The 16,969-nt window shown below is 39.3% G+C and overlaps 1 protein-coding gene across 7 annotated transcripts in view; it reads right to left on the bottom strand.

Annotated features, from left to right (window-relative positions):
• Positions 1-2,757: 2,757 nt before the first annotated feature.
• The window catches only part of Hao2 (hydroxyacid oxidase 2), a 40,389-nt gene continuing 26,177 nt past the window's right edge, over positions 2,758-16,969 (bottom strand). For 4 of the 7 annotated variants that reach the window (XM_004853836.4, XM_013075559.3, XM_087213326.1 and 1 more), the window contains 5 exons: positions 16,447-16,730; positions 14,617-14,826; positions 10,631-10,789; positions 10,210-10,279; positions 2,758-9,100 (listed from right to left, as the gene is read on the bottom strand). In XM_004853836.4, coding sequence (XP_004853893.1) covers positions 9,045-9,100; positions 10,210-10,279; positions 10,631-10,789; positions 14,617-14,826; positions 16,447-16,730 — 779 coding nt within the window. In that variant the 3' untranslated portion in view covers positions 2,758-9,044. Of the gene's footprint in view, positions 9,101-10,209; positions 10,415-10,630; positions 10,790-14,616; positions 14,827-16,446; positions 16,731-16,969 lie in introns of those variants that run through there. The other 3 variants (XM_021265770.2, XM_021265771.2, XM_013075560.3) reach the window with 3 other exon arrangements.

Raw genomic sequence — 16,969 nt, 5'->3', positions numbered from 1 at the left:
ACTAGCTATTTAGGCAATTTCTGTCAGCCATCCTTATCCTTCTGTGCTGTGGAACATTAGATGTTATTCTTCCTCTACAATTGCACCCCTTTATTCGTCAACTATCCTCTGTCCATCCTTCTCCTCTTCATACACTTCCCAGGCCCTGGTAACCACTATTCTATTCTTTACTTCTTTGAGATAAACATCTTAACTTCCACATATAAGACTGTGCAATACTTGTCATTCTGTGCCTGACTTATATCTTCCAGTTCTGTCAGATTGCTGTAAATGATAAAATGTAGTTATTTTTATAACTAAGAAATAGCCCATTGTATACCACATTGTCATTATTCACTCATTCTTGGGTGCACACTTAAATTTATTCCATAGCTTGGCTTTTGGAAACAATACTGCAATAAATATCCAAGTGCAGATGTCTCAAAATATACTGACTGCAATTTCACTGAATATGTAACATGTAGCGGCATTTTATGGTAGTTCTATTTATTACTTATTTTTGAGCAAACTCCACACCATTTTTCATTAAGGCTACTAATTTACATTCTCACTAACTATGTAGGAGAATTCACCTTTTCTATCTAGTCTCATGAGCTCTTATATTTTATCTTTCTTGATAATGGCCATTCTAAGTAAAGAGAGATGATATTATAGTTTTGTTTTCCATTTCCTTTATGATTAATTATTTTGAGCATTTTCCATAAGCCTGCCAGCCATTTGAAAGTATAAGGATATTCTAAGAAAGTGCCATGTCCTTTTTCGCTAAATGTCTATTAAGGTCATTTGTCAGTTTTTAATTGAACTATTTATTTACTTATTATTGCTGTTGAATTTTTGAGTTTCTTATATTCTGGAAATGTATCCCTTATTGTATGAATAGTTTGCAAATATTTTATCCTATTTCATGGGTTGCTTCTTCATGCTGTTGAGTACTTCCTTTGTGATACAAAATGGTTTTATGTAGTAATTCTATTTGTCAATTTTTGCCTGTGTTGTCTGTTATTGAGATTATATATAAAAAAATCTTTGATAAGACTAAAGTTCTAAAGCATTTCACCTACATTTTCTTCTATTAGTTTCATAGTTTGGGCCTTTGTCTTTGATCCATTCTGGTTTTTGTATATAGGGAAAGAAGAGGGTCTAGTCTCTTTTCCTACATTACTTCTTGATCTTTTGAGGTTGTATGGTCTGAGTATGTCCCTGAAGATTCATATGTCCAAACTTAATCTTCAATGTGCTAGTATTATGTGGTGGGGCATTTATAAGTTGATCTAGGTAATGACAGAGGCTTTATGAATGGAATTTTGACTTACATGAGGATTCAAGAGAACTAGCTGGATATTTCTATCCATTTTCTATGTGAGAACACAGCGTTCATCCTCTCCGGAGAACACAGCAACAAGGTGCCATCTTGGAAACAAGGACTAGGGCTTCCCCAGACACTAAACCTGCTAATACTTTATTATGGACTTTCTACCCTCCAGGAGTGTGAGGAATAAATGTTTCTTGTTTGTGAATTACCTAGCCATGTGTATTTTGTTATAGCAGCATGAATGGACAAAGATATGAAGATAGCATCTTTCCAAGGCACACATTGTCAGTTCAGTTATGGTCATCCTCAAGTCCCATGGCCAATTAGGCTTCCTTTCTCACAATGCAATTGTGATTGCTGTGTCTGCAAGCAAGCTGCCCCTAAATATATCTTCTTATCATGATCCCGAACTTTCACCTCCAGTGTACCACTTTTGTTGCCAAATTAAAGGCCTTTCCTTAGCCCCAAACTAACTACAGTATCAGCTCAATGCAGGAGCCAATTTGGAATCTGCATAAAAAGTTAGGATCTGATACTAGGATTATGGTCAACTTCTCTTTTCGTTTTACTACCCTGTTAGCAATGACATCTCACTTAGCATACAGAGCCTCTTTTCAATGACTGTTAGTGTGTACGGAGTATCAAATATTCTTCTAAGTATTCTAACTACCCTAGCTTCCTTTCCTTTCATTTGGTTCACCTGTCCTGCTTGACAAAGTATGATTTGTGTTGGGTAATATTTTTAACATAAACAGGTATGTAGGTGGATAGAATATGATTTGTGTTGAGGAATATTTTAAATACATATACACATGTGTAGATAAATAGAATATAATTTTTCTGAGGGAATATTTAATAACATGTCTTTCTGTGTGCATACATATACATACACACATATATAGATGATATAGATATATATTTTTTCAAGGAGCAAAATTCATAGTTTTTTCATAGACATATATATATATATATATATATATATAATGTGCAAAAAGTAGAATGTACTCACTAAGTCATTACTAGTCTACCTTTTTAAGACTTTGTATTCTGAGAAGAATCAAAAGAATTAGTGATTTGGGAGTCTGGGTGTTCACTCCCTCTAGTTTCTGCATTCTGAGTACATTCTAGTCATAACTAAGCAAGGCTATCTAATAGCACTATGCTTTATTTTCTCTTTCTAAATATGCTAGTATATACTCCCTGCATCTATTTGGGTGAGGTAAAGGTGGCTATGGGTTTGCTTTCTCTTTGGTGTTTCCCACACTAACATTCCCTGGACCAGCTCTTTGTTGTATGGGATAAACTGGGCAATTTCCCTATTATCTGTACAGAAGAGTATGATTTTTGTTGTCAGATATTTTATATATGTATAGCTTTTCTGTCCAGAATGCAAAGCCCATAGTTATTTCACAGAGCTATTTAGCATACACAAAAAATATACTAACTTTCACAATCTCAGCTTACCTGCCATTTTTTTTTAATTTTTATTTTTTTGTATTAAATTCTTTTATTCGTACATTGTAGGTATACAACACAGTTACATTTCTCATTGGGAATTGTACCTTTACATAATGCATCTTGGTTCTTATTTTTTCCCCATTCCTAGCCCTCCCTTCACGCCCTCCACCCTTCCCTATTTACAAAGACTTTATTTCCATTTTTTCCATTTCTCATCGTTTTTCCTTTCCCTTCTTTCCTTGCCACTCCCCCTCCCATTACCCCTACCCCTTTGGACTTTTTCTTCCTATTTTACATTATCGATTATTCATTCTAATCATTGGTACATTTTAGGTATACAATATAATGACATTCATCATTGGAAATTTGCACCTTTACATAGTCTCTCTTGGTTCTTATTTTTCACCCTTGCCCAGCCCTCCCTTCAACCCCTCCAGTCCTCCCTATTTACAAAGATTTTGTTCCTATTTTTCCATTTTCTCATATTAATCCCATTCCCTTCTATCCTTTCCCCTAGCCCTCTCATTTCCTTCCCCTTTGCCCCTTTTCTTCCTATTTCACATGACCTATTATACATTTGAGTCCTTATTTACTCTTTCAGTTTCTCACACCAGAGAAACTATTCAGTATTTACACATGTGTGTCCTATTTATTTCACTTAAGAGTATTGCCTCAATGTGCATCTACTTAGCTATAAATGTCTCTAATTTCTCATTTTTTATGGCTGAGTAGTACTCCATTTTATAAAAAAACCCACATTTTCTTTATCCAGTCTCCAGTTGGTGGGCATTTGGGCTGTTTCCAAGTTTTAGCTATTACAAACTGCGCTGCTATGAACATGGGTGCACATATATCACTGTGGTATGATTCTTTTAATTCTTTGAGGAAGATCCCCAGCAGTAGAATAGTGGGGTCAAATGGGACTTCCAGTCCTAGTTCTTTGAGGTATCTCCATACTGATTTCCACAGTGGTTGCATCAGTCTACACTCCCACCAGCAGTGGAGCAGGGTTCCTCTTTCCCCACAGCCCTGCCAACATTTGTTATTGGTTGATTTCATGATAGCAGCCATTCTTTCTGGAGTGAAGTGGAATCTCAGCATTGTTTTCATTTGCATCTCTCAAATGACCAGTGATGTTGAACATTTTTTCATGTATTTATTTGCTATTTCTACTTCTTTGTCTGAGAAATATCTGTTCATTTCAGATGCCCATTTTCGGATTGGGTCTTTAAATTTGGGAGGTCTGATCTTTCTAAGTTCTTTATAGATTCGAGATAGTAGACCTTTGTCTGAGGAAGAGCAGGTGAAGATTTTTTCCCACATTTTGGGTTGTCTTTTCACACTGCTGGTGGTTTCTCTTGCTGTGCAGAAGCCTTTTAATAAGAAGAGATCCCATTTGTTGATTGTTTGTGCTAGTTCACGGGCAACTGAGGTTTCGTTCATACAATCTTTTCCTACACCGATGTCTTCAAGGGTTCTACCTAACCTCTGTTCCAACTGGTTCAGAGTTTCTATTTTAATATTTAGATCTTTAATCCATTTTGATTTTAGTTTAGTGCATGGTGAGAGATACAGGTCTAGTTTTAATCTTTGGCAAGTTGAAGACCAGTTTTCCCAGCACCATTTATTAAAGAGTCTATCTTTCCTCCAGTGAGGGTGTTTGGCTCCTTTGTCAAAGATGAGATGGCTGAGTGTGTCTGGCATTGTTTCTGCATCTTCTAATCTGTTCCACTGGTCCTCAAGTCTGTTTCTTTGCCTGTACCATGCTGTTTTTATCACAGTAGCTTTGTAGTAGAGTTGCAGGTTGGGGATTGTGCTACCCCCTGCCATGTCTCTGTTACCTAGAATTGCTTTTGCTATTCTGGGTCTCTTCTTGCTCCAAATGAATTTTTGGATTGTTTTCTCAAGGTCTATGAAGTATGCTGCTGGGATCTCAATTGGAATTGCATTAAATCTATATAGCAGTTTTGGAAGTATGGCCATTTTCACTATATTAATCCTTCCTACCCAGGAGCAGGGGATGTCTGTCCATTTTCTGATATCATTTTCAATCTCTCTCTTCAGAGTGCCATAGTTTTCAGAGAAGAGGTCTTTGATTTCTTTCATTAGGATAATTCCTAGGTATTTCAGTTTTTTGGATGCTATTGTGAAAGGAATTATTTGCCCTACTTCTCTCTCAGTGAGTCTGTCATTTGTGTAGAGGAAAGCTATTGATTTTTGTGTGTTGACCTTGTAACCAGCTACTTGACTGAATTTGGTTATTAAGTCTAGAAAACTTTTGGTGGAGTTCTTGGGGTCTTCTATATAGAGTATCATGTCATCTGCAAATAATGACAATTTGATTTCTTAATTTCCTCTCTTTATTCCTTTTATTTCTTTCTCTTGTCTAATTCCTGTGGCTAATGTTTCCAGAACTATATTGAAGAAGAGTGGTGATAGTGGACATCCTTGTCTTGTTCCTGATTTTAGTGTGAAGGAGTTCAGTTTTTGACCATTTAGTATGATATTGGCTGTTGGTTTTTCATAGATGGCTTCTATCAGTTTGAGGTAGAGGCCATCTATTCCAATTTTTTGTAGGGTTTTTATCATAAATGCATGTTGGATTTTGTCAAATGCTTTTTCTGCATCTATGGAGATAATTATATGGTTTTTGTCCTTGGCTCTATTGATATAGTGTATTACATTAATTGATTTTGGTATATTGAGCCATCTCTGCATCCCTGGGATGAATCCCACTTGATCAGGGTGTATGGTCTTCTTGATGATCTTCTGCATTCTGTTTGCCATTATCTTATTAAGGATTTTTGCATCTATGTTCATTAGTGAGATTGGCCTATAGTTCTCTTTTTCAGTTGGGTCTTTCTCTGCTTTGGGGAATCAAGGTGATGCTTGCCTCCAGGAATGAATTTGGGAGTATTGCTTCCCTTTCAATTTCACTGAAGAGTTTAAACAGTAGTGGCAGCAGTTCCTCTCTAAATGTCTTGTAGAATTCAGCAGTGAAGCCATCAGGGCCCGGGCTTTTCTTAGTTGATAAGTTTTTAATTACATTTTCAATTTCATTGGTTGATATTGGGTTGTTCAGAATTTTTAGGTCTTCTTCATTCAACTTTGGTAATTCATATGTATCTAGGAATCTGTCCATTTCTTCTGTGTTGTCCATCTTATTGGCATATAGGTTCTGGAAGTAGGTATTGATGATCCTTTGGATTTCTGCTGGGTCTGTTGTAATTTCACCCTTTTCATTCCTAATTGCATGGATTTGAGCCTTTTCTTTCCTTTTTCTGACAAGGTTGGCTAAAGGTTTGTCAATTTTGTTGATTCTTGCGAAGAACCAACTCTTGGCTTCATTGATTTTTTGTATTGTTCTCTTAGTCTCCATTGCATTGATTTCTCCTCTGATCTTTATAATTTCCTCCCTTGTATGAGCTTTGGAGTTGTCCTGCTCTTCTTTTTCTAGAAGCTTGAGGTTCAGCATCAGGTTGTTTAATTGGGATCGCTCTGTTTTCCTAATATGCATATTCACTGCTATGAATTTCCCTTGTAAGACTGCTTTCATTGTGTCCCATAGATTCGGGTATGTTGTATTGTCATTGTCATTTAATTGAAGGAACTGTCTGATTTCTTCTTTAATTTCCTCTGTGACCCATTGGTTATTCAGAAGTGTGTTGTTCACTTTCCACGTGTTTATGAAATTTTTCCAGTTTCTTTTGCTATGGATCTCCAATTTCATTGCACTATGGTCTGATAATATACAGGGGATAACTTCAATTCCTTTGCACTTACTTAAACATGTTCTATGTGTGAGTATGTGGTCTATTTTGGAGAATGACCCATGTGCAGCTGAGAAGAATGTGTATTCTGATTTTGTGGGGTGGAAGACTCTGTAAACATCTGTTAAGTTCATTTGTTCAAGAGTTCGATTGAGTTCTAGTATTTCATTACTTATTTTTAGTCTAGTTGATCTATCTATTTGTGACAGTGGGGTGTTGAGGTCCCCCACTACAATTGTATTAGTACATATACGACTTTTCATGTCTGTTAGTATTTGTTTTATATAGTTGGGTGCACTAGTGTTTGGTGCATAGATATTTATGACTGTCATCTCTTCCTCTTGGATTCTTCCCTTTACAAGGATGTAGTGTCCTTCTTTGTCTCTCTTAATCCGTGTTGGTTTGAAATCTACTTGATCTGCCAAGAGGATAGCTACTCCTGCTGTTTTTCGGGTTCCTGTCGCATGCAGTATTGTTTTCCACCCTTTAACTTTCAGTCTATGAGTTTCCTTTTGAATTAAGTGTGTTTCTTGTATGCAGCATATTGTTGGATTTTGCTTCTTGACCCATTCTGCCAGTCTATTTCTTTTGATTGGTGAATTGAGACCATTAACGTTGATGGTTATAATTGAAATGTATTGACTTGTCATTGCCATGACTTTTTCTTTTTGTTGGGTTCTCCCTCTTTACATTTAATTTCTTGTCATGCCAGATGAGTTCATTCTGCTTTGCTTCCTGGGGTTGTGATCCTCAATGTCTGTTCCTAGGCTATTGTGTAAAATTCTTTGGAGTGCTGGTTTGGTATTCAAGAAGTTCCTAAGGTGCTCTTTGTCATGAAAGTATCTTATTTCTCCATCCATTTTGAAAGATAGTTTTGCAGGGTACATCAATCTGGGTTGGAGGCTGTTTTCTTTTAGGCTTGGAATATGTCATTCCAAGCTCTTCTTGCCTTGATGGTTTGTGTTGAGAAGTCTGCTGTGATTCTGATGGGCTTTCCTTTATATGTGATTTGTTTCTTTTCTCTGACTGCTTGGAGAACTTTGTTCTTCTGTTGTGTTTCTGGAATCTTAACAATTATATGCCTTTGTGTAGATTTTTGTTGATCAAGGCTATTTGGAGTCCTATATGCCTCACTTATCTGTATGTCAAGCTCTTTTCCCCTGCTTGGGAAGTTTTCTGCCATTATTTCTGTGAAGAGATTTTTTATGTCATCTGCACTCTCTCCTGTTTCTTCATTGAGCCCAATCAGTCTTATGTTATTCTTTTTTGCATCATCTAGCAGCTGCTGGATTGATTTCTCATGTTCCCTTATAATTTTGAAGCAATTTTTCTTTTCCTGGTCACTAATTGCAATCTTATCTTCTATATCTGAAATTCTGTCCTCACACTGGCTCATTCTGCTGTGTAGACTTTCAATGGAGTTTTTCATGTCCTGGAAATCTATCTGCATCTGTTTTATGGATTCCATTTGTTTCTTATGTTGGGATTCCATCATGTTCCTGAGTTCTTCTCTAGATTTATTAATCATGTCTTTCACTAGGGGCACAATTTCTCCTGTTATCTGAGAAATTATTTCTGATTTCATTTTTTTCCAGGTCCCCTTTTGTTGCCAGTTCAGTGGGTCCAGGTGGTTGAGTATCAGAGTGTTCCATCTCATTTCCCTTTGGGGTTGCTGTAGGTGATCTGGAAGTCTGGTTTTGAGACTTATTTACCTGTTTTCTCATTTTGACTGGGGCAGTTGGCTGTTAGCACCTGCACGGATTACCTCCTCTGAGCTGGGAGAGGTGGGACAGGGGCCAGGAGCAGCAGTAGGGATGGTGACCCAAAGGCCTTTCCTGTGGGCTGGGAGCAGTGGGAGAGATGGTGACGGGGAAGCCCCTTCCTCTGGACCAGGAGCAGTGGGATGACAGCTCAGAAGCCCCTACCTCTGGGCCGGGAACAGCGGGACTCAGCACCTTGGTCTGGTGGTCTGGTGTCCTCTGCATCTTTGTAGTGTGGAACCAGGTGGCTGCCTGTCTGCAGTGGGGTGATTCGGCATCTTCCGTGCAACTCAGGACCTTGGTAGGGCATGCACAGACCTTCCTGTGTGCAGTGGGCTGATTCGGGGTATTCCGCTCAACTGGGGACCTCGGTAGGGTGTGCACAGACCTGCCTGTCTGCAGCGGGATGATTCAGCATGTTCTGTGCGACTCAGGACCTCGGTAGGGCATGGGCAGACTTGCCTGTCTGCAGCGGGGTGATTTGGCATGTTCTGTGTGACAACCTGCCATTTTAATATCTTTTACTTCAGAGGAGAATTTTATAGAAAAGAACAACATATAAAAGGTGGCAAGGTAAATAAAGGCATGGTGATTTTGAGCCAAATGAAGGGTTTGAAGGGCTGCAAGTACAGGAGGGTTTGAGCATGCAGGGTATGAGCTCCTGGGTCGGATGGGCCCTGGCAGGAAAGCACTACACACCATGTGGTGAGCTTGTTTTTCCCAGTGGACAATTGTAGTAGTTCCTTACAACCTGGAGAGCTGGATCAGGTCCCGATTGATCTCAGCAACTGACCGGCAGCCTGAAAGAACCACACAGTTACAAAGCTCACTTCTGTCATTTCTGATTGCACTGGAAATTATAAATATTTTACAACCCTGAGTCAATGTCATGTTTTAATACTGTTACATCAACAGGTCAGAGTAAAAACATAAGATTTTGATTTTAGCATTTAAAAATAATCAACACTTACATGCAATAGATATTCCTGAACTTAATCTCATTTCTGATAAGGCAAAGGGGCATGGACAGCACCTACTGGGGAGGAGTAGGCTTGGGGATGGTGTAGGCAATAGAGTACCTCATACGCTCCTCCATCAATCTTTTTTTTTTTTTTGGTTTGTGGGGGTGGAATTCATGGCCTTGCACCTGCGAGGCAGGCGAGGGGCCACTGAGCTAAATCCCCTGCCCATAGGCCAATATTTTAAGGGAAAGTTCTGTCAAAGGAAGAGACCCTTCTTTAGTACAAGATTGTAATTCATATCCAAAGTGATGCTGTAGCTGATTACACACAGTGATTGAAGAGAGTCACTTCAGCCAAAAGTGCAAAGGGAAGGGAGAAAGGGGAGCTAGAAGGCGGGAAGAGGCTGGGAAGTTTTAAGCTGGAGTAGATGGTGAGAAGGTCCTGGGGATGAGCAGATGGAAAGAATTTAATAATAGGCTGTTTGATATTGAACTTGAAGTTCTTTCCAGATCTATGATATATTTACCTTCTCATTGGCAAATATAACATTAGCAAAGTGTATTGCTCACCAAACTATAGCTAATAAGAAGGTCTTTTCCTGAATATCGAAACATAGGAAAGATTGAGTTTCTTGCCTGCATTGATTGCGTGGATAGAAACAGCATGCATTGGATGTGTAGACAGCCTGTTACTAGAACTAATTTAGCTGAAACAGGAGTGCAGAGCCAGACTGAGTGTCCCCAGAACCTACAATGAGTATGAAAAAAGCCCTGGGTTTCCACTGGCAGAGGAGAGTGCTTGATCTTTGTCTAAAAAAGTCCTTTCCTGTTCTCTCTTCTGGATGGCTACCAAGCTGGGAAAGGGTTAGCTACAGGGGAGGGCTGCCATTCCAGTTCTAAAAACTTCCTACTTTCAGCTCCAGATCAGGACAATATTTAAAAACTTACCTGCAAGGGCCATGGAAGTGTGGAACTCAGTTTTTAAAATGTTCAAAACTTCCTCAACACCACGTTCACCCTATTCCCAAGACAGAAGGGGTGGGGCACAAAAAGAGCCTTGAAGAACATTCCGATCATTTGTCAGATACAAATATTAGATGATGTCAGAGGTGCAGCAGGGAGGATGGGGAATATCTATGAAATTTGAATCATTCTGGAAATAAAGGAAAACAAAGAGAAAAAGGTAGGAATAAAAGCTACTGAAAGTCTGTGACATGCTTCAGAGGGAGCGTGGAGATTTGGATGAGTTATAATTACCTTTCAGGATCCTTGAAAAAAATGTTTGAATGAGAGGGAAAAGCTTTACAAAGCATGGAAAGGAATGAAAGGCTCTATATCTTTGCATTGGTTCCTACTTGGCCACACTCACCTTGCAAGCAAGACCCCATAGGATTGGTCTTCCAAGAAAAACGCACTTAGCCCCAAGGGCCAGAGTTTTCAACACATCGTTGCCAGTTCGAACCCCACCATCCAGGTACACTTCAATTTTCCCTTTTATAGCAGTCACCACTTCCATCAAAGCATCAATCTGAAAAGATACACATGCGACTGCAAGGATTTTTGTTTTGACATTCTGGGGCATGGGTTGGGTACCCTCTCAAAGAAGGATAGGAAGACCAAGCTGAGGTCATGTTCTTCACAGTTCCCTCCCGTTTCATGCTTGAGGCTCTTGGAGCTTTTCAAGAGCAGTTGCTGTGACATTCCTGAGCCCCTGGACACTCACTCTTTGGATGCCCTCTCCTGCTACTTTCTGCTTCAATTCAGGTCTGCCTTCTCACTGATCCTTGTTTAAATGTTTGCAGGGTGGAAGAAATAGTTGGGTCCTCTTCATATCTAAGAGGAACGTTTTTCATTTATAATTATTACTTTAACATTAAAGAACATGTTGACTCTTGATTTTCTTCTACTGAACCTGTTTCTAGGGTGGCATAGTTAGAAATGTCTTCCATTGCTTAGGGACTAAATCTTTTTAGTAAAACAATTGTGATCATCCATGGGTTGAGTGTCTGGACCGTGGCCTGTCTTGGGAAACTGTGCTGCACACATCATTCCTTAGGTCACCATGTTTGACAAACTAGCTTCTAACCCCCTAATTATTTATCTGAGAAATGGAAATAGTAGCAGCAACAACATGTTAAAAGTTTAAGCTTTTGAAAGCCAAAATAAGCACAAGATATCATTCATGGTCGCCAGACCATCCCCAGTCTTCTGGACTCCAAATCTGTAAGGAGGAGCATAGTAGTCTGCCCCACCAAGGGGCTGGAGTCTCAGAAGAGGCCGTTCTGAACTGCTTCAAGGTTCTTATCTGTGCTTCTTCTGAGGATGCCAGAAAAGAAGAGTTGAAATTGTACCCTAGGAGCTTTCTGGTACGTAAAAAACTAATTAGAATTCCACTGGAATGACCTACTTAGGCTGAGACTGAGTAGGATAACAAACTGAGGAGGAAAGAATCTAGTGGGTTAACTTATAAGTGGAAGGGAGAATTGAATATATTTCAGATTTACATGTCATAACTGGAGAAATTCATATCCAAACATTATTTGAAATGTTTCAATGATGTTGTGAAGAAAAATAAATGTAATCGTACAAACTTGTCTAGCCCAAATAGAAAATGAAGTTGACAATGATTTCAGAAATAGAATAGGGAGTGAATTTCAGCCTAGGATGCAGTATGGTTTTAGAGTTCATTTTTAATAGGTTAGAACAGGACATTCATCAGTCTTTCAAGGACAACTCACTTAACCTATCCTCTGGTTCCAGGAGAAAATGTGAACAGTGTTAGATATGGAATTTCACGGGAGATAGTATTTTTCAGCTGGGTGTGGGGGCACCTGTCTGAAATCCCAGCACTCATGGGGCTGAGCCAGGAGGATTGCCATGATTTCAAAGCCAGTTTGGGCTACGTGAGTTCAAGGCCACACTGAACTACATAGTGAGACCCTGTCTCAGAAAAATAAGCAAACAATAAATAAATAATGATTTGAAAATTTAGAAAATGAGATTTTCAACTCACAATGTTGAAGGCATAGTACGGCACCAGGCTGAGAGGAGTGAAGGGCTTACCACAAGTACAAAACCTAAGGAGTCATCGAACCCATCAGAAAAATGATAAGTGAATGTAATCGGTTGCTTAAAAAAATTAAATGGTAAACTCTGACCTGTGAGATGAGTTTATTTGAATAAACAAAAGTTTTATGTGATCTAAGGCAAAGATGCAGGTGAGATGAGAAGACGGGGCCCTATAAGTGTCAGGTCAGACCCAGTCTTTATTAAAAAATAACAGTTTGCTTCATCACGTATTTCTTTTCTGTTACTTTTCAAGTTTTCAATAGTGTATGAAAATATTAATTATCTAGGAAGTGTTTTGGTACCTTCCAAAAGAGCTGTCCCTGGATGGCTTTAGGTTTGGATATTACGCCAAAGGCTGAGAACAACCTGTTGATTAGCATAATGAGGCAGGAGAAATTCTCTCTGGCTTGTGCCTTTGCCAAGGCTCATTCTCCACTGAGGAAGCATAAGAGGAGGCATAGTTTGCTTCTTTGTCCCTTCCTTATCTGGTCCTTCCAAAGGGGCAGGAATAGCTAATTCACTTAAAGAGAGCCTATTGCAAAATGTCTGTATGAGTTTTCTTTCCAAAGCCCATCTTCTACTCTGCTTGCTGTTCAATGATGGCAGGCTTTTCCCTGCTTTCTCTGCTCTTACTCCATAGGCACATTTGGGACAACTCAGGGTCTGCTGTGCTTTTTTGCGCTCTCCACTGATTACTGGGTCAAGAGATGGGCTTGTGGGCATCTTCGCAGAAGTTGGGTGCAAGAGGTCAACATGTGCCCTGCACACTTACTTTATTCTAAGGCCACAGGTCAAGAGGTGGGATGGGAAGTAGGAGGGTGACTCAGCCCTTCAAACCAGCCCTGATCAGAGGGACACTGTAAAGTATGTCCTTGCTCTGCACCTGGACCTGCCATTCTTTTAACCTATTCTCCACTAGCAAGCTCCCAATACAGAAGAGGAGGTGAATGTTTGGCACCTGAAACGTCTAAGAATCATGTCTTCAAACATGGCACTGGCTGCTGAAGCCTTTCTACTGCCTCAAATCCATCTTAAAGAAGCAGTTGAGGCCGGGGATTTAGCTCAGTGGTTTCACCGCCTGCTGCGCAAACACAAGGACCCAAGTTCAATCCCCAGTATCAAAAAAAAAAAAGAAGCAGTTGAGAATATGCTAGAGATTATAGCTATAAGGATGTTCTTAAATGCATTTTTTTACAATAGTGAAAGACTGGAAGCAATATAAATATTCAATGATAGGAGACTGGTTATATAAATTGTCCATCATATAATACTTCATTAAAAATACAAGGAGCATATATATTGAAACAAAAGATGCTTCTAATATATTTTTAAATGAAAAGAAGTATAAAATATTATGTATAATTTAAAAACTGAAATCGTTATATTTACACTAAGAAATCAATGACAAAAAGTACCAAACTATTGACATTAATGATAGTGATGAAAATAGAGTTGATACCTATTGTTTTGGTTTTGTATATGTATATATAAATATATATTCTGTATATGCTTATGTATATTTCATAGTTTTGCTTATGTAATAAAAAGGCTAAAAGCAGGAGAAAAAATTCTCACTTTCTTTTCTTAAAATTAGTCAAGCAACAATAGAACAACTTTTTGAAATGAGATAACATATATCTCCATGAAAATAAGTCAGCAACTAACCCCCATTTAGAAATTCTTTTCCAACCTCCCTTCTCATTTTCTTCCCACTAAACGCCATTTAAAATGAACATAAATATGTGAGTGAGAGGAGAGAATTGTAGGCTTAGATTTTACTAAAGGATGCATTTGGCCCATTTTTGTTTTATTATGAAAACCAGTTATCTATTAGTTTAAGAGAGGCATTGCTCCTTCCTGAGATGTGTCAGATGGGAAAACATAGGTATGATCGATGTGACATACGAGCTTCAATCTGACACTTCTTACAGAAGGTGGGGGGCCTCAATGCCCCTTTGGAACATCTTATCTAGCCTTCTTTAACAACTTGCTTTTTGTCTGAACTTGGGAAAGTTACTTGACATTTCTAAACTCCAGCATCCACATGTGTTAAATAGATATAGAACTCTCTTGCAACACTGTCATAAGGCTTAAAGATGATGAATGTAAAATTTATAAAAATAGCTTCATGTTCACTAGGCTATTATTAATAATTAGCAGTCCTTAATGCCCATAGAGGTCACATGTGATAAGAGAAAAGAGAATGTGCACCAGATTGCACAGAGTACTTTGATGTAGACACACACAGCACTCGCAAACACACCCCTCTGAAGACATCCTACTTACTGAAGCGGGAGATTCGTCAAGCTGCCTCCCACCGTGGTTGGATACAATGATGCCTTGGACCTTGTGTTTCACAGCCAACTCTGCATCCTCTTTTGTCAGAATCCCTTTAAGGATGATTGGCAATTGAGTTATTCTCTGAAACCAGGAGAGATGATTCCAGCAGAAGGATGAGTTTATGGAAGACAGCTGCATGTCAGGTATGAACTTCTTCTGTGGGGAAAGAAAGGTAACTGAGTCCTGAATTCCTACAAAACTATTTGACAGGTTCCAAAAGTGAGACACATATGAAGCCTGCCATTTATAAGCTTGAAAAGTGGATCAACAAAATCCAACAATGTTTTTAGCTACTTTCCCTAGCAGTTTGTGTAAAGGAATTTTGACTTTGATTTCTTTTTCTTTTCTTTTCTCTTCTCCCTCCCTCTTTCTCCCCCCCCCTCCCCTGAGGATCAAACCCAGGGGTACTCTACCATTGAGCTACATCCCAAGCCCTTTATATTTTTTATTTTGAATAGGGTCTCACTAAGTTGCTCTGGTGAGACTGGAGCTTGTGATTGTCCTATCACCGAGAAGAAATGACAGGTATGTACCACCCCACCTGGCTCTACTTCAATTTCTTATGCATTAGCCATTAATCATATCCTTGATCCATAATTTTGCCAGGATGTGGAGACAAACACAGATAAGACAGTCTCTATTTTAAAAGAATTCAAAGTTTAGTATGTGAGATAAATCAGTAAAAGTACCTAGAAGTCAGTTTGATATTGTTTTTGAGGTATACACAGACTAATAACACCAAGACAATACTTCAAGAATCCTGAATCAGCTATTACCCAATATCTACCATTGGCTTACCATGTGTATCAAATATCCTTTCATCTCCATGTGCCTCTGGAAACTGGAATAAATATTCTAGGACTTCTCAGTGCCATTCCGGTGAAAGAAAACCGCTCAGTTTCTTGCCTGGGTATGTTGACTAAAATGCTGTTATTATTGTCTAATATAGCCAAGAAATTCCAACTTTACCATGAATTTTTCTCTCTGGGACACTTTCTCCTTTACCACTGTAAGATTTTCACAAAAGAATGTCCTTTGTAGTCACTTAGTTCAAAGATGTCAAACGGGCATTCTGGAGCACCTTGTTGCTCCAAGAATGAGTTCTAAGTGTGTACAGTGCATTGACTCCTCAGTTTTCAAGGCAGCAAGGTGGAACTAAGTTGGCTAGACTGGATGTCACTTTGCCTGTGAGTATCCTCTTCAGAGCATCAGTTTATCTACAAGTGGCATCCAAAATTATCATTTTCTAAATATGCCTTTAAGGGCCGGGGATTTAGCTCAGTGGTTCTGCTGCCTGCCTTGAAAGCGCAAGGTCCCAAGTTCAATCCCGGTACCAACAAAAACAAAATCTTTCTGCCGGGGATTTAGCTCAGTGGTTTTGCCACCTGCTGCGCAAGTGCAAGGACCCAAGTTTGATCCCCAGTACCAAAAAAAAATATATATATGTCTTTAAGAGGAGAAAAATGTTAGACGTTGTCTTTACTTTCCTATTGCTGCAAAAATCCTTTCCAGGGCTTTCCCATTTCTATACATGGTGACAGGTTGGGGCAGCTCCATGGGTAAGAATGTCTGGGATTATGTTCTGCTTGTCTGGAGGCTCTGGGAAGCAGGATCCATATCTGCTTTATAAATTGTTGTAACCTGGGTGTCTGGCATAGGACAGGGACTCAAAAAAAAAAAAATACCTGTGGGAAGGAAGACAAGAAGGAAGGAGGAAAAAAGGAAGGACATTTGCCTCCAATAGTGTCTGCCCATTGAATATGGTATCATTATTACCTCTTCGGGTGATTGAAGATCCTTTAGCATTAAATTCATCTTCAAATCCATTTGGTTTCTAATGTCATTTCGCCTTTTTCCATGTACGGGTACATCCACAGTGATTACCAAAGCTTTGAAACCCAGGGATTCTGCCCTCTGGATCAGCTGTTTGTTTAGCTCCCAGTCTGTCTGCACATAGAGCTGGAACCATCGGAGGCCTCTTGGGGCAGTAGCAACAATGTCTTCCAGGGTACAGCTGGCATATGTGCTGGTGATGTAGCAGGTGCTGGTTGCTTGGGCAGCTGCAACAGAGAAGACGTATTTGGAGAACAGAGGCATTCTGGACTGGGGTGAGAAGCCCAAGGTGTCTGTGCTGGCTCTGGCCAGCTTGCTGTATCAGTAAAGATAAAATTTAGACTTCATTATGCTTCCTTCTTGGGAAAATCCAGGAGACAGTTTGATTATACTGAAAGCCCTAAAGCTGTTCTGCCACTCCTCTGTATGGAAACTGTCTCATAACCCCCGGGCCCCATAAAAAATT

The sequence above is a fragment of the Heterocephalus glaber genome, unplaced genomic scaffold (assembly GCF_053883595.1).
Source record: "Heterocephalus glaber isolate CG9 unplaced genomic scaffold, H.glaber_assembly_v1.0 deba00001442, whole genome shotgun sequence".
NCBI classification, from domain to species: Eukaryota; Metazoa; Chordata; class Mammalia; order Rodentia; family Bathyergidae; genus Heterocephalus; species Heterocephalus glaber.
Note: the sequence above shows the minus strand (reverse complement) of the source record. Positions and strands in the feature narration are given on the sequence as shown.